General features: G+C 45.1%; 1 protein-coding gene across 1 annotated transcript in view; it reads right to left on the minus strand.

Moving 5' to 3' along the window:
- LOC309621475 (uncharacterized protein) overlaps positions 1-25,719 on the minus strand; it is a gene marked incomplete at its 5' end in the record, with an annotated part of 59,484 nt that overhangs the window by 577 nt on the left and 33,188 nt on the right. Inside the window, 2 exons of the mRNA XM_082408934.1 lie at positions 8,053-8,190; positions 20,732-20,869. Of these exons, the coding sequence (XP_082265060.1) occupies positions 8,053-8,190; positions 20,732-20,869 (276 nt within the window). The remainder of the gene's footprint in view (positions 1-8,052; positions 8,191-20,731; positions 20,870-25,719) is intronic.

Consider the following 25,719-nt stretch of genomic DNA (forward strand, 5'->3'; position numbering starts at 1 on the left):
GAGAATGGAAGTCATATCCCTCTATAGTACGTCCCTCTTCTTTCTGCTTTGCAGTTTGCTGCTCCACTTGTTCAACCCCACCTAGTAATAACCTATACTTCCCTTGTTCCTGTTTTCCCATCTGGAAAACAGACAAAAGGCAACCAAACAACGCAAAGGTCTCAACAAATAAGGGATATCCAAAACCAGAGATGGCCAGAACTTCTGTACCCCTGATGAAATAGTCCTCATACAAAACCTGATAATCAAATTCCTTAATGCTAGGAATCACAGTGAAAAATAGTATCTGAACTGACTTCTGTCAGATGAGTGAGAACTAAGGTTAATTCAGTGTATCTGAAGCATAGAAAGTGAGGGCAAAAGTGGCACAAGATGGGGCTAGAGAAGCAGAGAGGATTCTAGACCACGCAGAGTCTTAAAGGCCAACAGTGTGTTTTCTATTCTCAAAACAATGCTTGTGAGCGATGTTTATGAGCAACGTTCCAACTTGCTTTGAAGGTCTCTTGTGTGAAGAGTGGATTGGAAGGAAACAAGATATATGGACACTAGTTAGGACCTAATCGCAACAGACAGGCAAGTTCAGTATTAGGAAGTTGAGGAAGAGCTGGCTGACAGATTCCAAAGAAATTCAGGAGATGAACTGAAGCGGGCTTAATGGGGTAGGAGATGGAGGAAAGGAAGGTCTTAGGGAATTCAAGGGTTTACTGCACACATGAGCAAAGTCTCAAAATTAATCATTTGAACGTACAGAGGCGGATCTCCCAAATGACACCGGTTAGGAAGCAACGGTACGCCCTTTAGAATTCCTAGAGACAACACAAATCAACTGTTTCGATGGAAAATTCGGCGGGACTCTTGATTTCCATGGGAATACAGAGAAAAGAGACACTGATCTGGCTTGCAGGTATATTTAGGAAGTTGTTAGCCGGACATCACCTACTAGTATCATGTAAGTAGGCCGTCCGAAGTAGGAAGCTTAGGGGAAAAACCTGGAGGAAAACTTAAAAGCTTAAGCCACACCTCTACACTACACCACCTTTCACAATTTCTTCTCAGATAAGCATCATCCCCATCAGTGAAGAAACTCGTACCTCATAATAGGAAAAACAGGCCTAAAGATTCAATGTGTGTCTTGGGAGGTCCCATCTATGCGATATCTTCCTGGGACCAGAAAAGGCCCCAGGAAGATCCATCTCTGCACCCCTGAAAGCTTACCACCAAGGAAAATGACTAGGTCCATAGATTTCCTCCCTCAAACCAGCTTACCTCACACATAGATCATTAGCAACTCCGCCCTTACTCACATTATCACAGTCACAAGAGTGGTTAGGGAGAAAAGCACTAACCAGGGGAACTAAAACAGAGGCAATCCAGGCCAAGCTGGGCTGGTGGCAGATATCTGCTCCTTACGCTCGGGTGCATAATGCGACTCACCACAGTGCCTTTTTCACAGACCCTTTTGAACGTTTCTCCACAGAATCCAACAGCTCAAGTTAGTTCATGACGCTTCAAGGTCAACAATCGTCAAGAGAAAAACATGCAATATGTCTTACAATGTTGGATTCCTTACAAACAGGACAAGGAGATAACCATGTAGACAAAACCAGAGCATTTGAAAACATCTGTATTCTACAAACACACCAGTGAATGCTATAAATAAGGTACTATGACATAAAACAAAATGAAAACTAGATGTGAGACTGTTCTCTTCAGTGTACAGACTTCATGGCAGTTGCTGCACACTATCTAGCTACTTAGATCTTTAACTCTCTGTTCTGTTAATACCAAATGAGGCCCAAGTGTGTCAACCTGTTTCCCACAGAAACCAAAAAGTCTACATGCATCTCTTTTCTCCTGTGCCCTTTCACCTTACCTGCTCCCAATTCTCCACCAACGTCCTCCTCTTTCTCTAATTATTCTCCTCTTCATTTTGCTTGGCCTTGCCCCCAAGCATGCAAGACAGAGAGTCCTAGAGGTCCAAGATTCTAGAGTGGCTGTTTGCAAGGCGGAGGAGATTACAGTAACTGCCACACTGTATATACTTCTGTGCAAAGAAAAAGGGACAGTGTTCAGAATGTCTCTCACATATAACAAGAGCTGGAGATGGCAGGATACCTGTGTGGCCCAAGGAACTAGAGCTAGCAAATTATGGGCCAAACAATTGCAACCAAAGGCTGGAAGAGGAAAGGTCTGCAACCAGCTCTGTCTCCTAGCTCTCTGGTATTTGCTGCCAACGGGCAGAGTCTATTTCGTGAAGCATCAAGCACTGAAAAGAAGACTCCTGCTGCTGGAAGGTGACAGGAAGTAACGTCCAATGCAAGATCAAGGCTTGTCCTCGAAGCAATGCCCATAATGGAAGAGAAAAAAAAAAGAGAAAGCGGAAGTGAAATGTTAAGTCGCAAGTCCAACCTGGCCCCCAGCCTAGCCCAGCCCAAGGAAGGTAGGAGTCAAGGAGAAGAAACTAAAAGAGAAGAGCCTTGGACCACAACATTCTCCACAAGGTACACTCAAGAAACTTCACCCTACTCTTGAACCAAGTTACAAAGAGAGCTTCTTAATCCCTACTTTGGCTCCTTAAAAGCTGCTATCAGTTCACTCATTAGACACATATGATTTCAGAACAACTGTAATAGTTCAAACTAGATGGCTCTTTCCTTCCTAAGGATTATTAATTAAAGAAGATCTATATAGCTCTAAGTATATGATACATAAAATAGAATACTCTGTAGAATATAAGTAACTCTTAGTTCAGTGTATTAATGAACGTCTGTAAGAAATGTGGCAATGATTTCCCTAATGGAAGAGCCTGGGGGAGGTAAATCTGTCTTCTAGGATTTCCTCCCCAGAGCTCAGAAACTCAGGTGTTGTTTTAGCTCTCCTACACTCTCTTCACCCAAGCCCGCCTTCCTGTTGGGGATCGGACCTCCCTATTGGCTCTCTCATACCTTTCAACTGCCTGCTTTGTGACATCACTCTCCTACCAAACCTACTACCACTTGGTAGAGTCTTGGGGTTTCCGTGGAGCTGTTTGGACCAGTAACCAGTGACCTCTGTACTGGACACGTGCGCCGTTCAGCTGCAGCCACTCGGACATCCTCTAGTGTTGTCTCCTCATCCCTGGTACCTGCAGTGGATGCTTCCTCTTCTCTGACCATGTCAGGTAAGAAAAGAAACTTTGGAAAGTTTTGCGTTCGATTCTTTTGCCCCTAAATTGAGTAGGAGATTCAAAATAGCATGGAATAATGAGGGAAAGTATTGAACTACACGTCTGGAGACCTAATTTCACTTTTGACTTTGACGTTTACTATCTGTGTGACTTTGGACAAATCACTGGCTGTCTCACAAAGCCTGTTGCTTTCCTTAACTGTTACGTTAGGATACCACGTTGGGTTGATCACTCTGATCCCCTTCTTTTCCAGTATTGAGCCTTAAAGGGTACCCATGTAGAAAACGAAATCAGACACTTCTCAAGAGTGTTTCAACAGAAACATAGAAAAGCCAGGGGACATAGAAAACTAGCAATATATACCAAGATGTTTCATCTCTAATGGTCTCCCTCCACTAGGATTTCGACTAGTTGAAAAGAGAGAATAGGGAGAGAGGATGGAGAGTACTGGGCTCTACAGGGAGGCACAGAGTCGAGCGTAAGGAAGTTTAGGATGGTTTTCATTAGCACAGGCCAACAGGCACCAAGAGATGGGAGAAAATGTAAGAATGAAGAGGGAAAGCATAGAGGAGCTCTCAAGAAAAACGGAGTTTGCAATGGAATGCTGATGGGAACCAAAGATTTTCAATTAAAGCAGAAACAGCACAGAGGGAAACCTGCTCAGAGCAGGGCAAAACCAAGTTGATGGTAGCAAACCCTTACATTAACAGACTAAGAAGGAAAGTAAGGCCAGAACAGGGGATCACCAGGAAAGGCAGCTTATCAGAAAAGTCATACTCCGTTTTCTTTCTTTTATTGCCTCTCTGAATACAGTTGGCCACTTGACAGTTTTGAATATAAACATTTTAGAAATACGTTTTAGAAATGATGCCTCCTATAAACAAGCAACCACAGTGGTTATCTAGGGGGCTGCTTTTCAGTGTTTTATTCTTTCTAATTTTTAAACTAGGTAGACATTTCACCAATTCAACATTTTAAGTGATATCTTCTAAATTGAATCAGAAGGACTATTTTCCTTGGTGTGATATGTAGGTTCTAAGGCAAGGCTGCTTTTCATTTTTACAGTTATTTCCTTCCTAACACAGAGAGCACATTGATCAACAGCCATCGTTCGCTTGTAGAGCTTAGCTACCGAAGAAGAAGAAGAAGAAGAAGAAAAAGTCAAGCCCCACATCTCTAATTCCCCCCACTTAGGGAATTCCCTGGCGGTCCAGTGCTTAGGACTCGGTGCTTTCACGGCCAGGGCCACGCGGCGCGGCCAAAGAAACAAAACAAACAAACATCCACGTTTATCGAAAACCATATTGTGGAGTCCTGTGGATTTTCTTACATTCGAAAATCTTTTTTAATTGGATTCTAGGCATGATGGTTTTTTGAGGTTTTGGGATGCCATCTTCTTGGATGCTGAAGATGATTCTAATCTAAGTTCTAGGATAAATCCAAAAACCTTCCTGATACATTTTAAGCTTCCTTTCTGCTTATTATATAAGCTATATTCATTGAAATATATATTTCTCCTAGGCTTAATACCTCTTACTTGCTGGGTAAAAATATGAAGGAGCACAATAATGAAACTCTTTTACACTTATTATTTTGCTGTCTGCTTCGTACCGGTTTTCATTGAAATACTTGTCTATATGTGTTGTGGCTACCTATACATGCACATTTATTGCATTCTGTTGCTTGTTATGCATTTTTTACTGACATACCTTCTCTGTCTGTATGCATTGGCTAGGAATTCATTCACCTCTATCACCTCCATCGTGTCTTCTGGTTAATAGTATTCACTAAAATAGAGTGGGCAAAATTCACTTTCATAATATTGCATGGATGGTACAGAATGCCATTTGTTAGTAAATTCATTAGGCTTCGATACTTGCCACATACCCCAGTTTTCATTAATATCTATGGATTTCTTTTTCGTTAACGTAATATGCTTGTCATGATTTTTCTTTGTCTTTCTAGAACTTATTGTATCTTCCTCCATATAAATCATACGCAATAGATCAGCTTATTCATCTATTAATTATTACTGCTATTATTATTGGTGGTGGTGTTATAACCACTTTACAGGTGAGGAATCTGAAGTAATCAGATAACTCTTCCCTTTCCAAAAGCACTTAAGAAATCCACTTTCGGGTAATCATTTTGAGGTAGGATGAGAAACCAGGCTTGAAGAGGGCAAAAATGACTCTTTCAATTCACCAGTTGGACTGAGCTGTACGTCACCTCTAGGTAATAGCGTGGGAACTGCACAAGCAAAGGGAGACACTGAAGACGACAATGGTAACAGCCGTACTGTTTTCTAATGGACAAAAAAAATGCCTATATTATAAGTTCTATTTCTCCTGCTTTCTGGCAGTATCATGCTCAGAGTGGAGTCCTGGCAAGGAAGTCAGGATACTTAGGTTCTGAAACCTGGTAATGATACTAACATAATGAGAGAACTTGAACAAGTCAACCCGACCTCTCTGAGCCTCAGTTTCCTTACTCACGAAATGAGACTGAGAACATCGAAGTTCTCTAAGGGCCTCCTAGTTCTAAAATGCTTCCAGTCTAGGAAATAGCATAGAAGTCAATACGAGTGCAGGCCGAAGGGAAAGACAGGGCAGGGAGAAGGTTGCTTCCAGCCTAGAGAACAATCTCTGAACCACACCACTTGGCTCTTCTGCCCGTCTGTGCCCAAGATGGGAGCACAGGCAGTGAATAGAGAAGAGTGGAAAACTGCTCAGTCCTTACAGCCATCATTAACTGTCTGATTTTGGGTTTCTCAGGAAGTAGTGATAGTAGAGGTGTCCTGATAGCAAGAACCTTCAGATGATGCCGTTCCTCAAACGTAGTGAGAATTTCTCAACCTCCCTGAGTTTTTCATGACCCTCTTGTTCTTACAGAAAATTTCCAACATCCATCTCTACTTGGAACTCTAAATTCTCTGCAGCATTCTCCTCCTGTGGTGAGCAATGCAACTTCCCTAACACGAAGTGTCTGCAACTTCTCCAGAGTCTCTGCCCCTGCCGTCAGTTCGGCATCGGCTACTGGTACCCCTTTCCAGACACTCATGGGTAGTGCCTACCTTTACCAACATTCTAGCACGACTATGTTATCTGGAGTTACTGACCACAGCCAGATCTCCACTTCAGCTGCTTCCTATCCAGGTGTTCTTGAGTGGGACATCACAGCAAGCACTGAAAAGAATTCTTCTTCACTCGGAGACTTTACTCTGGCACTCACTGACCGCCACACAGCTGCCTCCTCCATGTTTCTGGCAGCCCAGGATGATAAAACTTCAGACGCCAAGAACATGGTCCCTCTACATCCATCGCTTTCTGCCAGCCTTGCTCAGGGAACACCATCTCAGATTCCAAATCAGGGGCAGAGCCGCCTGTCACTTCCCTGCCAGGACGGAAGCCAGGTATATTACTATAACCAAGGCACACTGGGGTCTTTACTGTATGGAGAACTTGGCTCCTGCCCGCAATCCTACGGCTCGGCGTCATACACAGGAAGTCGGGCCTCTGGGCAACCAGAAATGGGAATGGGACTGAAGGAGATTCAGCCCACAAATATCCGACCACCAGCTTCCACCTCTGCAGTCTGCCACCCTGTGTCTGCTCAACGCATCACAGAAACAAGTTTTCAAGGTGAGTATAACAAACGCCAGAGAAAGTTGAAGAATGAGGTCGGCATTCAAAAATGGGGTCAAATCGACAGCTGGGAAGGGGTGTAGAGGCAGGTAGAATTTAGATCCTGAGCCTTTAATAACCACTACCTTCGCTCAGTGCCCTCTGTTTTTAGACTCTCTATGAGAACACCTAGGGCTTCCCTGGTGGCGCCGTGGTTAAGAATCCGCCTGCCAATGCAATGCGGGGGACACGGGTTCGAGCCCTGGTCTGCGAAGATCCCACATGCCGTGCAGCAACTAAGCGCATGTGCCACAACGACGGAGCCTGCATTCTAGAGCCCGTGAGCCTCAACTACCGAAGCCCACGTGCCTACAGCCCATGCTCCGCAACAAGAGAAGCCACCGCGATGAGAAGCCCGCACACCGCAACCGAGAGTAGCCCCCGCTAGCCGCCAACTAGAGAAAGCCCGTGCACAGCAATGAGAGACCCAGTGCAGCCAAAAACATAAATACGTAGAATAAATAAGTTCAAACAGTAAATAAATACATAAACATAAATTACAAAAAAAAGAACACCTAATGCAGGTGGGAAGGTGGGAGGGCCACTGTAGAGGTCATCTATGCTACATGTACAAGAACCCCGAGAGCACACCAATCGGTACCACACTTTTCACTGCTGTAGCCGATCGTTCCCCCTGTACTGCCACACTGTAGCACTCCCTTCCCTCATCTACTGCTATAGTCTCTTCGGAAGGTGTTTCAGAACTCTTCTTATGTGAGTGCCAGTTGAACTGTCCTCACTTCCTTCATTTATACCAGGATTGAAGACCTTGTGGTCCGAGATCCTGTCCAGAGAGCAAGCAGGCTAAGACTCTGTCTTTGTTGATGTATTTCATCAGCAAGGGCTCTACCCCCTCTCCTAGTTCATGGTGTGACGTGTTCTTGGCCTCTCGGGAAAGTGGGGAGAATGGAAAGGACCCTATATGAGAATGCTAGGCTTTGTAAAACATTTCAGGTTTTTAAAAATAAGACTCATTTTGTATTGGACTTATAACAGTCCTATGAAATACAAAGCGAGCCGAGAATCAGCGACAGGAAAGGCTCACCAGTAAGAATTACAACAGTCACCGCTTACCTCGTAGCATAGGGCACTGTCCGTGATCCTTAAGAAGAGTTAGTAGAAATGCCTTGCCCATCTTGCCCCTGAACCCCTTGAAAGGTACACGACTGCTGTGTTGGTGTTTAGGGGGAGCATCTCACTTACCAGGGACTGACTTCTCCCTTGATTCCTCTGTAGTGATGGAGACTTCCCCGCTGATGAAAAATTCCCTGGGATTGCAACCTCCAATCCAGACAGCTTTCCTGTGGAATGACAGAGAACTTGTCAAGGTGAAACACCAGTCTGCGGGAGAAAGGGAGGAAGAGAATGATGGAAATCGTTTCTGGGAAACTATTTTTACATTATGTGTTGTTTATTCCCGGTAAATAAACTGAAATCTTCTTAACAGTACAACAAAATCTAAACCACTAAAGCCAACAATACAGGAGTATAACGTTCGAAAAAAATTTCTTTGGCTGCGCAGCATGTGGGATCTTAGCTCCCCAACCAGGGATTGAACCCACGCCTGCTGCATTGGAAGCGCAGAGTCTTCACCACGGGACCACCGGGGAAGTCCCAGGACTATCACTTTTAAAGGAGAAGGTACAAACCCCTCGGTTCTATGAACTGGAGATTTTTAGTAAGAAGTCAATATATTTGTTGTTAGGCACATTTTATGTTAGGCTGTCTCCCTGCACAGGATGCAGGCGCCTTGAGAATGGAAGTCATATCCCTCTATAGTACGTCCCTCTTCTTTCTGCTTTGCAGTTTGCTGCTCCACTTGTTCAACCCCACCTAGTAATAACCTATACTTCCCTTGTTCCTGTTTTCCCATCTGGAAAACAGACAAAAGGCAACCAAACAACGCAAAGGTCTCAACAAATAAGGGATATCCAAAACCAGAGATGGCCAGAACTTCTGTACCCCTGATGAAATAGTCCTCATACAAAACCTGATAATCAAATTCCTTAATGCTAGGAATCACAGTGAAAAATAGTATCTGAACTGACTTCTGTCAGATGAGTGAGAACTAAGGTTAATTCAGTGTATCTGAAGCATAGAAAGTGAGGGCAAAAGTGGCACAAGATGGGGCTAGAGAAGCAGAGAGGATTCTAGACCACGCAGAGTCTTAAAGGCCAACAGTGTGTTTTCTATTCTCAAAACAATGCTTGTGAGCGATGTTTATGAGCAACGTTCCAACTTGCTTTGAAGGTTTCTTGTGTGAAGAGTGGATTGGAAGGAAACAAGATATATGGACACTAGTTAGGACCTAATCGCAACAGACAGGCAAGTTCAGTATTAGGAAGTTGAGGAAGAGCTGGCTGACAGATTCCAAAGAAATTCAGGAGATGAACTGAAGCGGGCTTAATGGGGTAGGAGATGGAGGAAAGGAAGGTCTTAGGGAATTCAAGGGTTTACTGCACACATGAGCAAAGTCTCAAAATTAATCATTTGAACGTACAGAGGCGGATCTCCCAAATGACACCGGTTAGGAAGCAACGGTACGCCCTTTAGAATTCCTAGAGACAACACAAATCAACTGTTTCGATGGAAAATTCGGCGGGACTCTTGATTTCCATGGGAATACAGAGAAAAGAGACACTGATCTGGCTTGCAGGTATATTTAGGAAGTTGTTAGCCGGACATCACCTACTAGTATCATGTAAGTAGGCCGTCCGAAGTAGGAAGCTTAGGGGAAAAACCTGGAGGAAAACTTAAAAGCTTAAGCCACACCTCTACACTACACCACCTTTCACAATTTCTTCTCAGATAAGCATCATCCCCATCAGTGAAGAAACTCGTACCTCATAATAGGAAAAACAGGCCTAAAGATTCAATGTGTGTCTTGGGAGGTCCCATCTATGCGATATCTTCCTGGGACCAGAAAAGGCCCCAGGAAGATCCATCTCTGCACCCCTGAAAGCTTACCACCAAGGAAAATGACTAGGTCCATAGATTTCCTCCCTCAAACCAGCTTACCTCACACATAGATCATTAGCAACTCCGCCCTTACTCACATTATCACAGTCACAAGAGTGGTTAGGGAGAAAAGCACTAACCAGGGGAACTAAAACAGAGGCAATCCAGGCCAAGCTGGGCTGGTGGCAGATATCTGCTCCTTACGCTCGGGTGCATAATGCGACTCACCACAGTGCCTTTTTCACAGACCCTTTTGAACGTTTCTCCACAGAATCCAACAGCTCAAGTTAGTTCATGACGCTTCAAGGTCAACAATCGTCAAGAGAAAAACATGCAATATGTCTTACAATGTTGGATTCCTTACAAACAGGACAAGGAGATAACCATGTAGACAAAACCAGAGCATTTGAAAACATCTGTATTCTACAAACACACCAGTGAATGCTATAAATAAGGTACTATGACATAAAACAAAATGAAAACTAGATGTGAGACTGTTCTCTTCAGTGTACAGACTTCATGGCAGTTGCTGCACACTATCTAGCTACTTAGATCTTTAACTCTCTGTTCTGTTAATACCAAATGAGGCCCAAGTGTGTCAACCTGTTTCCCACAGAAACCAAAAAGTCTACATGCATCTCTTTTCTCCTGTGCCCTTTCACCTTACCTGCTCCCAATTCTCCACCAACGTCCTCCTCTTTCTCTAATTATTCTCCTCTTCATTTTGCTTGGCCTTGCCCCCAAGCATGCAAGACAGAGAGTCCTAGAGGTCCAAGATTCTAGAGTGGCTGTTTGCAAGGCGGAGGAGATTACAGTAACTGCCACACTGTATATACTTCTGTGCAAAGAAAAAGGGACAGTGTTCAGAATGTCTCTCACATATAACAAGAGCTGGAGATGGCAGGATACCTGTGTGGCCCAAGGAACTAGAGCTAGCAAATTATGGGCCAAACAATTGCAACCAAAGGCTGGAAGAGGAAAGGTCTGCAACCAGCTCTGTCTCCTAGCTCTCTGGTATTTGCTGCCAACGGGCAGAGTCTATTTCGTGAAGCATCAAGCACTGAAAAGAAGACTCCTGCTGCTGGAAGGTGACAGGAAGTAACGTCCAATGCAAGATCAAGGCTTGTCCTCGAAGCAATGCCCATAATGGAAGAGAAAAAAAAAAGAGAAAGCGGAAGTGAAATGTTAAGTCGCAAGTCCAACCTGGCCCCCAGCCTAGCCCAGCCCAAGGAAGGTAGGAGTCAAGGAGAAGAAACTAAAAGAGAAGAGCCTTGGACCACAACATTCTCCACAAGGTACACTCAAGAAACTTCACCCTACTCTTGAACCAAGTTACAAAGAGAGCTTCTTAATCCCTACTTTGGCTCCTTAAAAGCTGCTATCAGTTCACTCATTAGACACATATGATTTCAGAACAACTGTAATAGTTCAAACTAGATGGCTCTTTCCTTCCTAAGGATTATTAATTAAAGAAGATCTATATAGCTCTAAGTATATGATACATAAAATAGAATACTCTGTAGAATATAAGTAACTCTTAGTTCAGTGTATTAATGAACGTCTGTAAGAAATGTGGCAATGATTTCCCTAATGGAAGAGCCTGGGGGAGGTAAATATGTCTTCTAGGATTTCCTCCCCAGAGCTCAGAAACTCAGGTGTTGTTTTAGCTCTCCTACACTCTCTTCACCCAAGCCCGCCTTCCTGTTGGGGATCGGACCTCCCTATTGGCTCTCTCATACCTTTCAACTGCCTGCTTTGTGACATCACTCTCCTACCAAACCTACTACCACTTGGTAGAGCCTTGGGGTTTCCGTGGAGCTGTTTGGACCAGTAACCAGTGACCTCTGTACTGGACACGTGCGCCGTTCAGCTGCAGCCACTCGGACATCCTCTAGTGTTGTCTCCTCATCCCTGGTACCTGCAGTGGATGCTTCCTCTTCTCTGACCATGTCAGGTAAGAAAAGAAACTTTGGAAAGTTTTGCGTTCGATTCTTTTGCCCCTAAATTGAGTAGGAGATTCAAAATAGCATGGAATAATGAGGGAAAGTATTGAACTACACGTCTGGAGACCTAATTTCACTTTTGACTTTGACGTTTACTATCTGTGTGACTTTGGACAAATCACTGGCTGTCTCACAAAGCCTGTTGCTTTCCTTAACTGTTACGTTAGGATACCACGTTGGGTTGATCACTCTGATCCCCTTCTTTTCCAGTATTGAGCCTTAAAGGGTACCCATGTAGAAAACGAAATCAGACACTTCTCAAGAGTGTTTCAACAGAAACATAGAAAAGCCAGGGGACATAGAAAACTAGCAATATATACCAAGATGTTTCATCTCTAATGGTCTCCCTCCACTAGGATTTCGACTAGTTGAAAAGAGAGAATAGGGAGAGAGGATGGAGAGTACTGGGCTCTACAGGGAGGCACAGAGTCGAGCGTAAGGAAGTTTAGGATGGTTTTCATTAGCACAGGCCAACAGGCACCAAGAGATGGGAGAAAATGTAAGAATGAAGAGGGAAAGCATAGAGGAGCTCTCAAGAAAAACGGAGTTTGCAATGGAATGCTGATGGGAACCAAAGATTTTCAATTAAAGCAGAAACAGCACAGAGGGAAACCTGCTCAGAGCAGGGCAAAACCAAGTTGATGGTAGCAAACCCTTACATTAACAGACTAAGAAGGAAAGTAAGGCCAGAACAGGGGATCACCAGGAAAGGCAGCTTATCAGAAAAGTCATACTCCGTTTTCTTTCTTTTATTGCCTCTCTGAATACAGTTGGCCACTTGACAGTTTTGAATATAAACATTTTAGAAATACGTTTTAGAAATGATGCCTCCTATAAACAAGCAACCACAGTGGTTATCTAGGGGGCTGCTTTTCAGTGTTTTATTCTTTCTAATTTTTAAACTAGGTAGACATTTCACCAATTCAACATTTTAAGTGATATCTTCTAAATTGAATCAGAAGGACTATTTTCCTTGGTGTGATATGTAGGTTCTAAGGCAAGGCTGCTTTTCATTTTTACAGTTATTTCCTTCCTAACACAGAGAGCACATTGATCAACAGCCATCGTTCGCTTGTAGAGCTTAGCTACCGAAGAAGAAGAAGAAGAAGAAGAAAAAGTCAAGCCCCACATCTCTAATTCCCCCCACTTAGGGAATTCCCTGGCGGTCCAGTGCTTAGGACTCGGTGCTTTCACGGCCAGGGCCACGCGGCGCGGCCAAAGAAACAAAACAAACAAACATCCACGTTTATCGAAAACCATATTGTGGAGTCCTGTGGATTTTCTTACATTCGAAAATCTTTTTTAATTGGATTCTAGGCATGATGGTTTTTTGAGGTTTTGGGATGCCATCTTCTTGGATGCTGAAGATGATTCTAATCTAAGTTCTAGGATAAATCCAAAAACCTTCCTGATACATTTTAAGCTTCCTTTCTGCTTATTATATAAGCTATATTCATTGAAATATATATTTCTCCTAGGCTTAATACCTCTTACTTGCTGGGTAAAAATATGAAGGAGCACAATAATGAAACTCTTTTACACTTATTATTTTGCTGTCTGCTTCGTACCGGTTTTCATTGAAATACTTGTCTATATGTGTTGTGGCTACCTATACATGCACATTTATTGCATTCTGTTGCTTGTTATGCATTTTTTACTGACATACCTTCTCTGTCTGTATGCATTGGCTAGGAATTCATTCACCTCTATCACCTCCATCGTGTCTTCTGGTTAATAGTATTCACTAAAATAGAGTGGGCAAAATTCACTTTCATAATATTGCATGGATGGTACAGAATGCCATTTGTTAGTAAATTCATTAGGCTTCGATACTTGCCACATACCCCAGTTTTCATTAATATCTATGGATTTCTTTTTCGTTAACGTAATATGCTTGTCATGATTTTTCTTTGTCTTTCTAGAACTTATTGTATCTTCCTCCATATAAATCATACGCAATAGATCAGCTTATTCATCTATTAATTATTACTGCTATTATTATTGGTGGTGGTGTTATAACCACTTTACAGGTGAGGAATCTGAAGTAATCAGATAACTCTTCCCTTTCCAAAAGCACTTAAGAAATCCACTTTCGGGTAATCATTTTGAGGTAGGATGAGAAACCAGGCTTGAAGAGGGCAAAAATGACTCTTTCAATTCACCAGTTGGACTGAGCTGTACGTCACCTCTAGGTAATAGCGTGGGAACTGCACAAGCAAAGGGAGACACTGAAGACGACAATGGTAACAGCCGTACTGTTTTCTAATGGACAAAAAAAATGCCTATATTATAAGTTCTATTTCTCCTGCTTTCTGGCAGTATCATGCTCAGAGTGGAGTCCTGGCAAGGAAGTCAGGATACTTAGGTTCTGAAACCTGGTAATGATACTAACATAATGAGAGAACTTGAACAAGTCAACCCGACCTCTCTGAGCCTCAGTTTCCTTACTCACGAAATGAGACTGAGAACATCGAAGTTCTCTAAGGGCCTCCTAGTTCTAAAATGCTTCCAGTCTAGGAAATAGCATAGAAGTCAATACGAGTGCAGGCCGAAGGGAAAGACAGGGCAGGGAGAAGGTTGCTTCCAGCCTAGAGAACAATCTCTGAACCACACCACTTGGCTCTTCTGCCCGTCTGTGCCCAAGATGGGAGCACAGGCAGTGAATAGAGAAGAGTGGAAAACTGCTCAGTCCTTACAGCCATCATTAACTGTCTGATTTTGGGTTTCTCAGGAAGTAGTGATAGTAGAGGTGTCCTGATAGCAAGAACCTTCAGATGATGCCGTTCCTCAAACGTAGTGAGAATTTCTCAACCTCCCTGAGTTTTTCATGACCCTCTTGTTCTTACAGAAAATTTCCAACATCCATCTCTACTTGGAACTCTAAATTCTCTGCAGCATTCTCCTCCTGTGGTGAGCAATGCAACTTCCCTAACACGAAGTGTCTGCAACTTCTCCAGAGTCTCTGCCCCTGCCGTCAGTTCGGCATCGGCTACCGGTACCCCTTTCCAGACACTCATGGGTAGTGCCTACCTTTACCAACATTCTAGCACGACTATGTTATCTGGAGTTACTGACCACAGCCAGATCTCCACTTCAGCTGCTTCCTATCCAGGTGTTCTTGAGTGGGACATCACAGCAAGCACTGAAAAGAATTCTTCTTCACTCGGAGACTTTACTCTGGCACTCACTGACCGCCACACAGCTGCCTCCTCCATGTTTCTGGCAGCCCAGGATGATAAAACTTCAGACGCCAAGAACATGGTCCCTCTACATCCATCGCTTTCTGCCAGCCTTGCTCAGGGAACACCATCTCAGATTCCAAATCAGGGGCAGAGCCGCCTGTCACTTCCCTGCCAGGACGGAAGCCAGGTATATTACTATAACCAAGGCACACTGGGGTCTTTACTGTATGGAGAACTTGGCTCCTGCCCGCAATCCTACGGCTCGGCATCATACACAGGAAGTCGGGCCTCTGGGCAACCAGAAATGGGAATGGGACTGAAGGAGATTCAGCCCACAAATATCCGACCACCAGCTTCCACCTCTGCAGTCTGCCACCCTGTGTCTGCTCAACGCATCACAGAAACAAGTTTTCAAGGTGAGTATAACAAACGCCAGAGAAAGTTGAAGAATGAGGTCGGCATTCAAAAATGGGGTCAAATCGACAGCTGGGAAGGGGTGTAGAGGCAGGTAGAATTTAGATCCTGAGCCTTTAATAACCACTACCTTCGCTCAGTGCCCTCTGTTTTTAGACTCTCTATGAGAACACCTAGGGCTTCCCTGGTGGCGCCGTGGTTAAGAATCCGCCTGCCAATGCAATGCGGGGGACACGGGTTCGAGCCCTGGTCTGCGAAGATCCCACATGCCGTGCAGCAACTAAGCGCATGTGCCACAACGACGGAGCCTGCATTCTAGAGCCCGTGAGCCTCAACTACCGAAGCCCACGTGCCTACAGCCCATGCTCCGCAACAAGAGAAGCCACCGCGATGAGAAGCCCGCACACCGCAACCGAGAGTAGCCCCCGCTAGCCGCCAACTAGAGAAAGCCCGTGCACAGCAATGAGAGACCCAGTGCAGCCAAAAAAATAAATACGTAGAATAAATAAGTTCAAACAGTAAATAAATACATAAACATAAATTACAAAAAAAAGAACACCTAATGCAGGTGGGAAGGTGGGAGGGCCACTGTAGAGGTCATCTATGCTACATGTACAAGAACGCCGAGAGCACACCAATCGGTACCACACTTTTCACTGCTGTAGCCGATCGTTCCCCCTGTACTGCCACACTGTAGCACTCCCTTCCCTCATCTACTGCTATAGTCTCTTCGGAAGGTGTTTCAGAACTCTTCTTATGTGAGTGCCAGTTGAACTGTCCTCACTTCCTTCATTTATACCAGGATTGAAGACCTTGTGGTCCGAGATCCTGTCCAGAGAGCAAGCAGGCTAAGACTCTGTCTTTGTTGATGTATTTCATCAGCAAGGGCTCTACCCCCTCTCCTAGTTCATGGTGTGACGTGTTCTTGGCCTCTTGGGAAAGTGGGGAGAATGGAAAGGACCCTATATGAGAATGCTAGGCTTTGTAAAACATTTCAGGTTTTTAAAAATAAGACTCATTTTGTATTGGACTTATAACAGTCCTATGAAATACAAAGCGAGCCGAGAATCAGTGACAGGAAAGGCTCACCAGTAAGAATTACAACAGTCACCGCTTACCTCGTAGCATAGGGCACTGTCCATGATCCTTAAGAAGAGTTAGTAGAAATGCCTTGCCCATCTTGCCCCTGAACCCCTTGAAAGGTACATGACTGCTGTGTTGGTGTTTAGGGGGAGCATCTCACTTACCAGGGACTGACTTCTCCCTTGATCCCTTTGTAGGGATGGAGACCTCCCCCCTGGTGATGAAAAATTCCCTGGGATTGCAACCTCCAAGCCAGACGTTTTGTGTGACACAAAGTCAAGAACTCCCCAAGTCCTGCAGTAGCAGAAACAGCCACATACTTGAGAGTAACCCACCATCTGAACTTGGGGACATTTCAGTGACAGCTCCAGTCCAGAGTGCCAGGCGTCTCCTGGCCCTGCCTCCAGCTCCAAGCCAGGGACAAATAGAGAGTAAGCACGTGGATGATATCAAAACCAAGCTTTCAAAGCCTCTGGATGCCTACCAGATCCCAACAGAGAACCAAGATCCTCCACTACTCCCTTTAGGAATCCCTGATATTCACCAGCCGCTGGCCTGCACCGATCCCCTCAGCCAAGAGGAGCAGCCTGGTTCTGAAAATGCTGATCTGGGAGAGAACAGCCGGAGTCGTCAGGACCTAGGGACACTTGAAAATGGGATTGAACCTAGCAGTGGTCTTGCAGACATTACTACACTGGCGGAGGATATTCACCTTCCCCAGCTCTTTAATCCTTTGAAAGATCTTGATCAATCCCAAGGTCCCAACGTGATCAAAGCTAAAGACACCAGAGCCATTAAGGTGAATCAGGTGCAGGAAAAGCCAAGTGTCATAAAGGTTCCCTCTGATCAACCCAGGAAGAACAAACAGAAAGCCTCTGAGCCTATCAGTGGCGCTCCCAAGGCCAAAATCCAGCCAAAGAATCCAGAGTGCCTGTTAGGGGGAGAAGTGGTTATATGCCACGCTGCAGTCAGTGACAGGGCTCCTGTGAACACGGCCAAGCACTCTCAAGGCAAACCTCAGAAAGCTGCATCCAGAAAGATCAGCAAAACGAAGAGCCACGGGCAGGAAAAGACCAAAAGGACCAGAGGGAGAAACAAGGCTGAAGAGAACAAGCAGTCAGGGAACAAAGTCAAGGCAGAAGAGAAGCCAGCAATCCCCCACACGAAGCGAAAGGAACACCAAACTGAGCTTCTCCAACAGAGCTTTCAAAAGCCTCGAACCTCCCTTGGCGTGCGCATGCTGGAGTCTGTGAAGGTTCTTCATGCGCTGGGGAAGAAGAATGAGACGAAAACTGGGCTCTCTTCCTGTCGGCTCTTGGGAAAGTCAAGCAACCCCAAAGACCCCCAGCCACCCCCAGCTATCCAGCCATGGCGGCATACCCCACGTGAGGGGAAGGGTCCTGAGAAAACGCAAGTCCAAGCCCAGAAACCAGACAGCAGTGCTGAAACAGAGTGTCCATCTCCAGCCCAGTATGAGCGGCCTCCTCCTGGGAAGGTCAAGTTGATACCTCTGCCTTTTTCTGCCTGGGACAAGCCTCAAGCTCGACCCGCTCCTCGGAGGCCACAGTCTCTGGCCTCACATCGGCCTGCTGGGGCTTACCGTGCCCAGCCTGGTTCTACTGACTCAGCTCAACCTGCTGCAGCCAATTCATCCCAGCCAGCTCCTGCCTCTTTGCCAGGCCCCGCCAAACCAGCTCAGCCAACTGTGACCAACCCAACCCAACCGGCTTGGACCAACCATACCCAGCCTCGTGTCCCTCAGTCTGCTGCTCCTAGGCCTGCACCCTCCAAAACTTCATCTGGCGCTCCTCTCCAGCGGGAGCCTGTTCCCCCTGCTGTGAATAAGCGCCAGTCCCCACCCAAGCTCCAAACCCACTTTCTACTCCAAGACTTCAGCAAGCAACGAGTTCCATGGAGGGAACCCAACGTGCCTGAGCCAGTCATGTCAAAGCCCATCGAACAAGAGCAGAGGCCAGAGCGAGAGGCCATGAAGAGGCGGGCTCAACAACAACGGGAGAATGCTGCCAGATACACCTCTTCGGGCAAGCTGCAATTTTTCACCGAGAGGGAAAACGAAATGGAAATTGCCGACTACTACGGATACGTCAAGTGAGAGCTGCTAGGATTCTTGGTGCCACCTTGGCTACCAGCTGTTCTTCCATACACAGGTAAGACAGGTATAGAACTGAATAAGTAAATGGAATACAATTAATAGACGAGTAACAAACCTTTCGAATTTTCAGATGCTGCTAACTGGGGCGTGAGAAAGGAAGGACTGAAAGTTGGATGGGAGAATGAAGGAAAGGGGTAAAAACTGAGCAAAGAGGAAGGAACTTGGCCCAGGGCTAGGAAGGCCAAAAGAGACGTATGGATTTAGGAAAGGAAGCAGGAGTGAGGATGAAATGGCAGAAGTAAAAAGCAGGGTCAGAGGTCTGGGTTGAAAGAACACAATTGGAGTAGAGTTGAAGGTGACAGAAGATGAGTCTAGGTTTACTAGGAGAAATAGAAAAAGTCTCTCGGGGACGCTGGCCTTAAGTCTCACAACCACCAGATAGGTATTTCAGAAAACAAGAGGTTCAGGACACATCTCTGAAAGGTCTGAGTTGCCTTATTCAGGTGTGACTGTAGTGGGGGAATAGGGAAATCTACCAGAGAAGTGGCTAGGGCTCAGAGTTATCCTAGGGGCAGCTGACGACAGGGGCAGAGCCAAGGGAACTGCTGGATCAGGAGGCCCACGAACAAATCAGGGGCATAGCCGCCTGTCACTTCCCTGCCAGGAAGGAAGCCAGGTATATTACTGTAACCAAGGCACACTGGGGTCTTTACTGTATGGAGAACTTGGCTCCTGCCCGCAATCCTACGGCTCGGCGTCACACACAGGAAGTAGGGCCTCTGGGCAACCAGAAATGGGAATGGGACTGAAGGAGATTCAGCCCACAAATATCCGACCACCAGCTTCCACCTCTGCAGTCTGCCACCCTGTGTCTGCTCAACGCATCACAGAAACAAGTTTTCAAGGTGAGTATACAGACGGCAGAGAAAAGTTGAACAATGAGGTCAGCATTCAAAAATGGGGTCAAATCGACAGCTGGGAAGGGGTGTAGAGACAGGTAGAATTTAGATCCTGAGCCTTTAATAACCACTACCTTCTCTCAGTGCTCTCTGTTTTTAGACTCTATATGAGAACACCTAGGGCTTCCCTGGTGGCGCCTGCCAATGCAGGGGACACGGGTTCGAGCCCTGGTCTGCGAAGATCCCACATGCCGTGCAGCAACTAAGCGCATGTGCCACGACGACGGAGCCTGCATTCTAGAGCCCGTGAGCCTCAACTACCGAAGCCCACGTGCCTACAGCCCATGCTCCGCAACAAGAGAAGCCACCGCGATGAGAAGCCCGCACACCGCAACCAAGAGTAGCCCCCGCTAGCCGCCAACTAGAGAAAGCCCGTGCACAGCAATGAGAGACCCAGTGCAGCCAAAAACATAAATACGTAGAATAAATAAGTTCAAACAGTAAATAAATACATAAACATAAATTACAAAAAAAAAGAACACCTAATGCAGGTGGGAAGGTGCGAGGGCCACCGTAGAGGTCATCTATGCTACATGTACAAGAATCCCGAGAGCACACCAATCGGTACCACACTTTTCACTGCTGTAGCCGATCGTTCCCCCTGTACTGCCACACTGTAGCACTCCCTTCCCTCATCTACTGCTATAGTCTCTTCGGAAGGTGTTTCAGAACTCTTGTTATGAGAGTGCCAGTTGAACTGTCCTCACTTCCTTCATTTATACCAGGATTGAAGACCTTGTGGTCCGAGATCCTGTCCAGAGAGCAAGCAGGCTAAGGCTCTGTCTTTGTTGATGTATTTCATCAGAAAGGGCTCTACCCCCTCTCCTAGTTCATGGTGTGAAGTGTTCTTGGCCTCTCGGGAAAGTGGGGAGAATGGAAAGGACCCTATATGAGAATGCTAGGCTCTGTAAAACATTTCAGGTTTTTAAAAATAAGACTCATTTTGTATTGGACTGACAACAGTCCTATGAAATACAAAGAAAGCCGAGAATCAGTGACAGGAAAGGATCACCAGTAAGAACTACAGCAGTCACCGCTTACCTCGTAGCATAGGGCACTGTCCGTGATCCTTAAGAAGAGTTAGTAGAAATGCCTTGCCCATCTTGCCCCTGAACCCCTTGAAAGGTACACGACTGCTGTGTTGGTGTTTAGGGGGAGCATCTCACTTACCAGGGACTGACTTCTCCCTTGATTCCTCTGTAGTGATGGAGACTTCCCCGCTGATGAAAAATTCCCTGGGATTGCAACCTCCAATCCAGACAGCTTTCCTGTGGAATGACAGAGAACTTGTCAAGGTGAAACACCAGTCTGCGGGAGAAAGGGAGGAAGAGAATGATGGAAATCGTTTCTGGGAAACTATTTTTACATTATGTGTTGTTTATTCCCGGTAAATAAACTGAAATCTTCTTAACAGTACAACAAAATCTAAACCACTAAAGCCAACAATACAGGAGTATAACGTTCGAAAAAAATTTCTTTGGCTGCGCAGCATGTGGGATCTTAGCTCCCCAACCAGGGATTGAACCCACGCCTGCTGCATTGGAAGCGCAGAGTCTTCACCACGGGACCACCGGGGAAGTCCCAGGACTATCACTTTTAAAGGAGAAGGTACAAACCCCTCGGTTCTATGAACTGGAGATTTTTAGTAAGAAGTCAATATATTTGTTGTTAGGCACATTTTATGTTAGGCTGTCTCCCTGCACAGGATGCAGGCGCCTTGAGAATGGAAGTCATATCCCTCTATAGTACGTCCCTCTTCTTTCTGCTTTGCAGTTTGCTGCTCCACTTGTTCAACCCCACCTAGTAATAACCTATACTTCCCTTGTTCCTGTTTTCCCATCTGGAAAACAGACAAAAGGCAACCAAACAACGCAAAGGTCTCAACAAATAAGGGATATCCAAAACCAGAGATGGCCAGAACTTCTGTACCCCTGATGAAATAGTCCTCATACAAAACCTGATAATCAAATTCCTTAATGCTAGGAATCACAGTGAAAAATAGTATCTGAACTGACTTCTGTCAGATGAGTGAGAACTAAGGTTAATTCAGTGTATCTGAAGCATAGAAAGTGAGGGCAAAAGTGGCACAAGATGGGGCTAGAGAAGCAGAGAGGATTCTAGACCACGCAGAGTCTTAAAGGCCAACAGTGTGTTTTCTATTCTCAAAACAATGCTTGTGAGCGATGTTTATGAGCAACGTTCCAACTTGCTTTGAAGGTTTCTTGTGTGAAGAGTGGATTGGAAGGAAACAAGATATATGGACACTAGTTAGGACCTAATCGCAACAGACAGGCAAGTTCAGTATTAGGAAGTTGAGGAAGAGCTGGCTGACAGATTCCAAAGAAATTCAGGAGATGAACTGAAGCGGGCTTAATGGGGTAGGAGATGGAGGAAAGGAAGGTCTTAGGGAATTCAAGGGTTTACTGCACACATGAGCAAAGTCTCAAAATTAATCATTTGAACGTACAGAGGCGGATCTCCCAAATGACACCGGTTAGGAAGCAACGGTACGCCCTTTAGAATTCCTAGAGACAACACAAATCAACTGTTTCGATGGAAAATTCGGCGGGACTCTTGATTTCCATGGGAATACAGAGAAAAGAGACACTGATCTGGCTTGCAGGTATATTTAGGAAGTTGTTAGCCGGACATCACCTACTAGTATCATGTAAGTAGGCCGTCCGAAGTAGGAAGCTTAGGGGAAAAACCTGGAGGAAAACTTAAAAGCTTAAGCCACACCTCTACACTACACCACCTTTCACAATTTCTTCTCAGATAAGCATCATCCCCATCAGTGAAGAAACTCGTACCTCATAATAGGAAAAACAGGCCTAAAGATTCAATGTGTGTCTTGGGAGGTCCCATCTATGCGATATCTTCCTGGGACCAGAAAAGGCCCCAGGAAGATCCATCTCTGCACCCCTGAAAGCTTACCACCAAGGAAAATGACTAGGTCCATAGATTTCCTCCCTCAAACCAGCTTACCTCACACATAGATCATTAGCAACTCCGCCCTTACTCACATTATCACAGTCACAAGAGTGGTTAGGGAGAAAAGCACTAACCAGGGGAACTAAAACAGAGGCAATCCAGGCCAAGCTGGGCTGGTGGCAGATATCTGCTCCTTACGCTCGGGTGCATAATGCGACTCACCACAGTGCCTTTTTCACAGACCCTTTTGAACGTTTCTCCACAGAATCCAACAGCTCAAGTTAGTTCATGACGCTTCAAGGTCAACAATCGTCAAGAGAAAAACATGCAATATGTCTTACAATGTTGGATTCCTTACAAACAGGACAAGGAGATAACCATGTAGACAAAACCAGAGCATTTGAAAACATCTGTATTCTACAAACACACCAGTGAATGCTATAAATAAGGTACTATGACATAAAACAAAATGAAAACTAGATGTGAGACTGTTCTCTTCAGTGTACAGACTTCATGGCAGTTGCTGCACACTATCTAGCTACTTAGATCTTTAACTCTCTGTTCTGTTAATACCAAATGAGGCCCAAGTGTGTCAACCTGTTTCCCACAGAAACCAAAAAGTCTACATGCATCTCTTTTCTCCTGTGCCCTTTCACCTTACCTGCTCCCAATTCTCCACCAACGTCCTCCTCTTTCTCTAATTATTCTCCTCTTCATTTTGCTTGGCCTTGCCCCCAAGCATGCAAGACAGAGAGTCCTAGAGGTCCAAGATTCTAGAGTGGCTGTTTGCAAGGCGGAGGAGATTACAGTAACTGCCACACTGTATATACTTCTGTGCAAAGAAAAAGGGACAGTGTTCAGAATGTCTCTCACATATAACAAGAGCTGGAGATGGCAGGATACCTGTGTGGCCCAAGGAACTAGAGCTAGCAAATTATGGGCCAAACAATTGCAACCAAAGGCTGGAAGAGGAAAGGTCTGCAACCAGCTCTGTCTCCTAGCTCTCTGGTATTTGCTGCCAACGGGCAGAGTCTATTTCGTGAAGCATCAAGCACTGAAAAGAAGACTCCTGCTGCTGGAAGGTGACAGGAAGTAACGTCCAATGCAAGATCAAGGCTTGTCCTCGAAGCAATGCCCATAATGGAAGAGAAAAAAAAAAGAGAAAGCGGAAGTGAAATGTTAAGTCGCAAGTCCAACCTGGCCCCCAGCCTAGCCCAGCCCAAGGAAGGTAGGAGTCAAGGAGAAGAAACTAAAAGAGAAGAGCCTTGGACCACAACATTCTCCACAAGGTACACTCAAGAAACTTCACCCTACTCTTGAACCAAGTTACAAAGAGAGCTTCTTAATCCCTACTTTGGCTCCTTAAAAGCTGCTATCAGTTCACTCATTAGACACATATGATTTCAGAACAACTGTAATAGTTCAAACTAGATGGCTCTTTCCTTCCTAAGGATTATTAATTAAAGAAGATCTATATAGCTCTAAGTATATGATACATAAAATAGAATACTCTGTAGAATATAAGTAACTCTTAGTTCAGTGTATTAATGAACGTCTGTAAGAAATGTGGCAATGATTTCCCTAATGGAAGAGCCTGGGGGAGGTAAATCTGTCTTCTAGGATTTCCTCCCCAGAGCTCAGAAACTCAGGTGTTGTTTTAGCTCTCCTACACTCTCTTCACCCAAGCCCGCCTTCCTGTTGGGGATCGGACCTCCCTATTGGCTCTCTCATACCTTTCAACTGCCTGCTTTGTGACATCACTCTCCTACCAAACCTACTACCACTTGGTAGAGCCTTGGGGTTTCCGTGGAGCTGTTTGGACCAGTAACCAGTGACCTCTGTACTGGACACGTGCGCCGTTCAGCTGCAGCCACTCGGACATCCTCTAGTGTTGTCTCCTCATCCCTGGTACCTGCAGTGGATGCTTCCTCTTCTCTGACCATGTCAGGTAAGAAAAGAAACTTTGGAAAGTTTTGCGTTCGATTCTTTTGCCCCTAAATTGAGTAGGAGATTCAAAATAGCATGGAATAATGAGGGAAAGTATTGAACTACACGTCTGGAGACCTAATTTCACTTTTGACTTTGACGTTTACTATCTGTGTGACTTTGGACAAATCACTGGCTGTCTCACAAAGCCTGTTGCTTTCCTTAACTGTTACGTTAGGATACCACGTTGGGTTGATCACTCTGATCCCCTTCTTTTCCAGTATTGAGCCTTAAAGGGTACCCATGTAGAAAACGAAATCAGACACTTCTCAAGAGTGTTTCAACAGAAACATAGAAAAGCCAGGGGACATAGAAAACTAGCAATATATACCAAGATGTTTCATCTCTAATGGTCTCCCTCCACTAGGATTTCGACTAGTTGAAAAGAGAGAATAGGGAGAGAGGATGGAGAGTACTGGGCTCTACAGGGAGGCACAGAGTCGAGCGTAAGGAAGTTTAGGATGGTTTTCATTAGCACAGGCCAACAGGCACCAAGAGATGGGAGAAAATGTAAGAATGAAGAGGGAAAGCATAGAGGAGCTCTCAAGAAAAACGGAGTTTGCAATGGAATGCTGATGGGAACCAAAGATTTTCAATTAAAGCAGAAACAGCACAGAGGGAAACCTGCTCAGAGCAGGGCAAAACCAAGTTGATGGTAGCAAACCCTTACATTAACAGACTAAGAAGGAAAGTAAGGCCAGAACAGGGGATCACCAGGAAAGGCAGCTTATCAGAAAAGTCATACTCCGTTTTCTTTCTTTTATTGCCTCTCTGAATACAGTTGGCCACTTGACAGTTTTGAATATAAACATTTTAGAAATACGTTTTAGAAATGATGCCTCCTATAAACAAGCAACCACAGTGGTTATCTAGGGGGCTGCTTTTCAGTGTTTTATTCTTTCTAATTTTTAAACTAGGTAGACATTTCACCAATTCAACATTTTAAGTGATATCTTCTAAATTGAATCAGAAGGACTATTTTCCTTGGTGTGATATGTAGGTTCTAAGGCAAGGCTGCTTTTCATTTTTACAGTTATTTCCTTCCTAACACAGAGAGCACATTGATCAACAGCCATCGTTCGCTTGTAGAGCTTAGCTACCGAAGAAGAAGAAGAAGAAGAAGAAAAAGTCAAGCCCCACATCTCTAATTCCCCCCACTTAGGGAATTCCCTGGCGGTCCAGTGCTTAGGACTCGGTGCTTTCACGGCCAGGGCCACGCGGCGCGGCCAAAGAAACAAAAC

The sequence above is a fragment of the Balaenoptera borealis genome, assembly GCF_965194805.1.
Source record: "Balaenoptera borealis genome assembly, contig: HAP1_SCAFFOLD_486, whole genome shotgun sequence".
Lineage (NCBI taxonomy): Eukaryota > Metazoa > Chordata > Mammalia > Artiodactyla > Balaenopteridae > Balaenoptera > Balaenoptera borealis.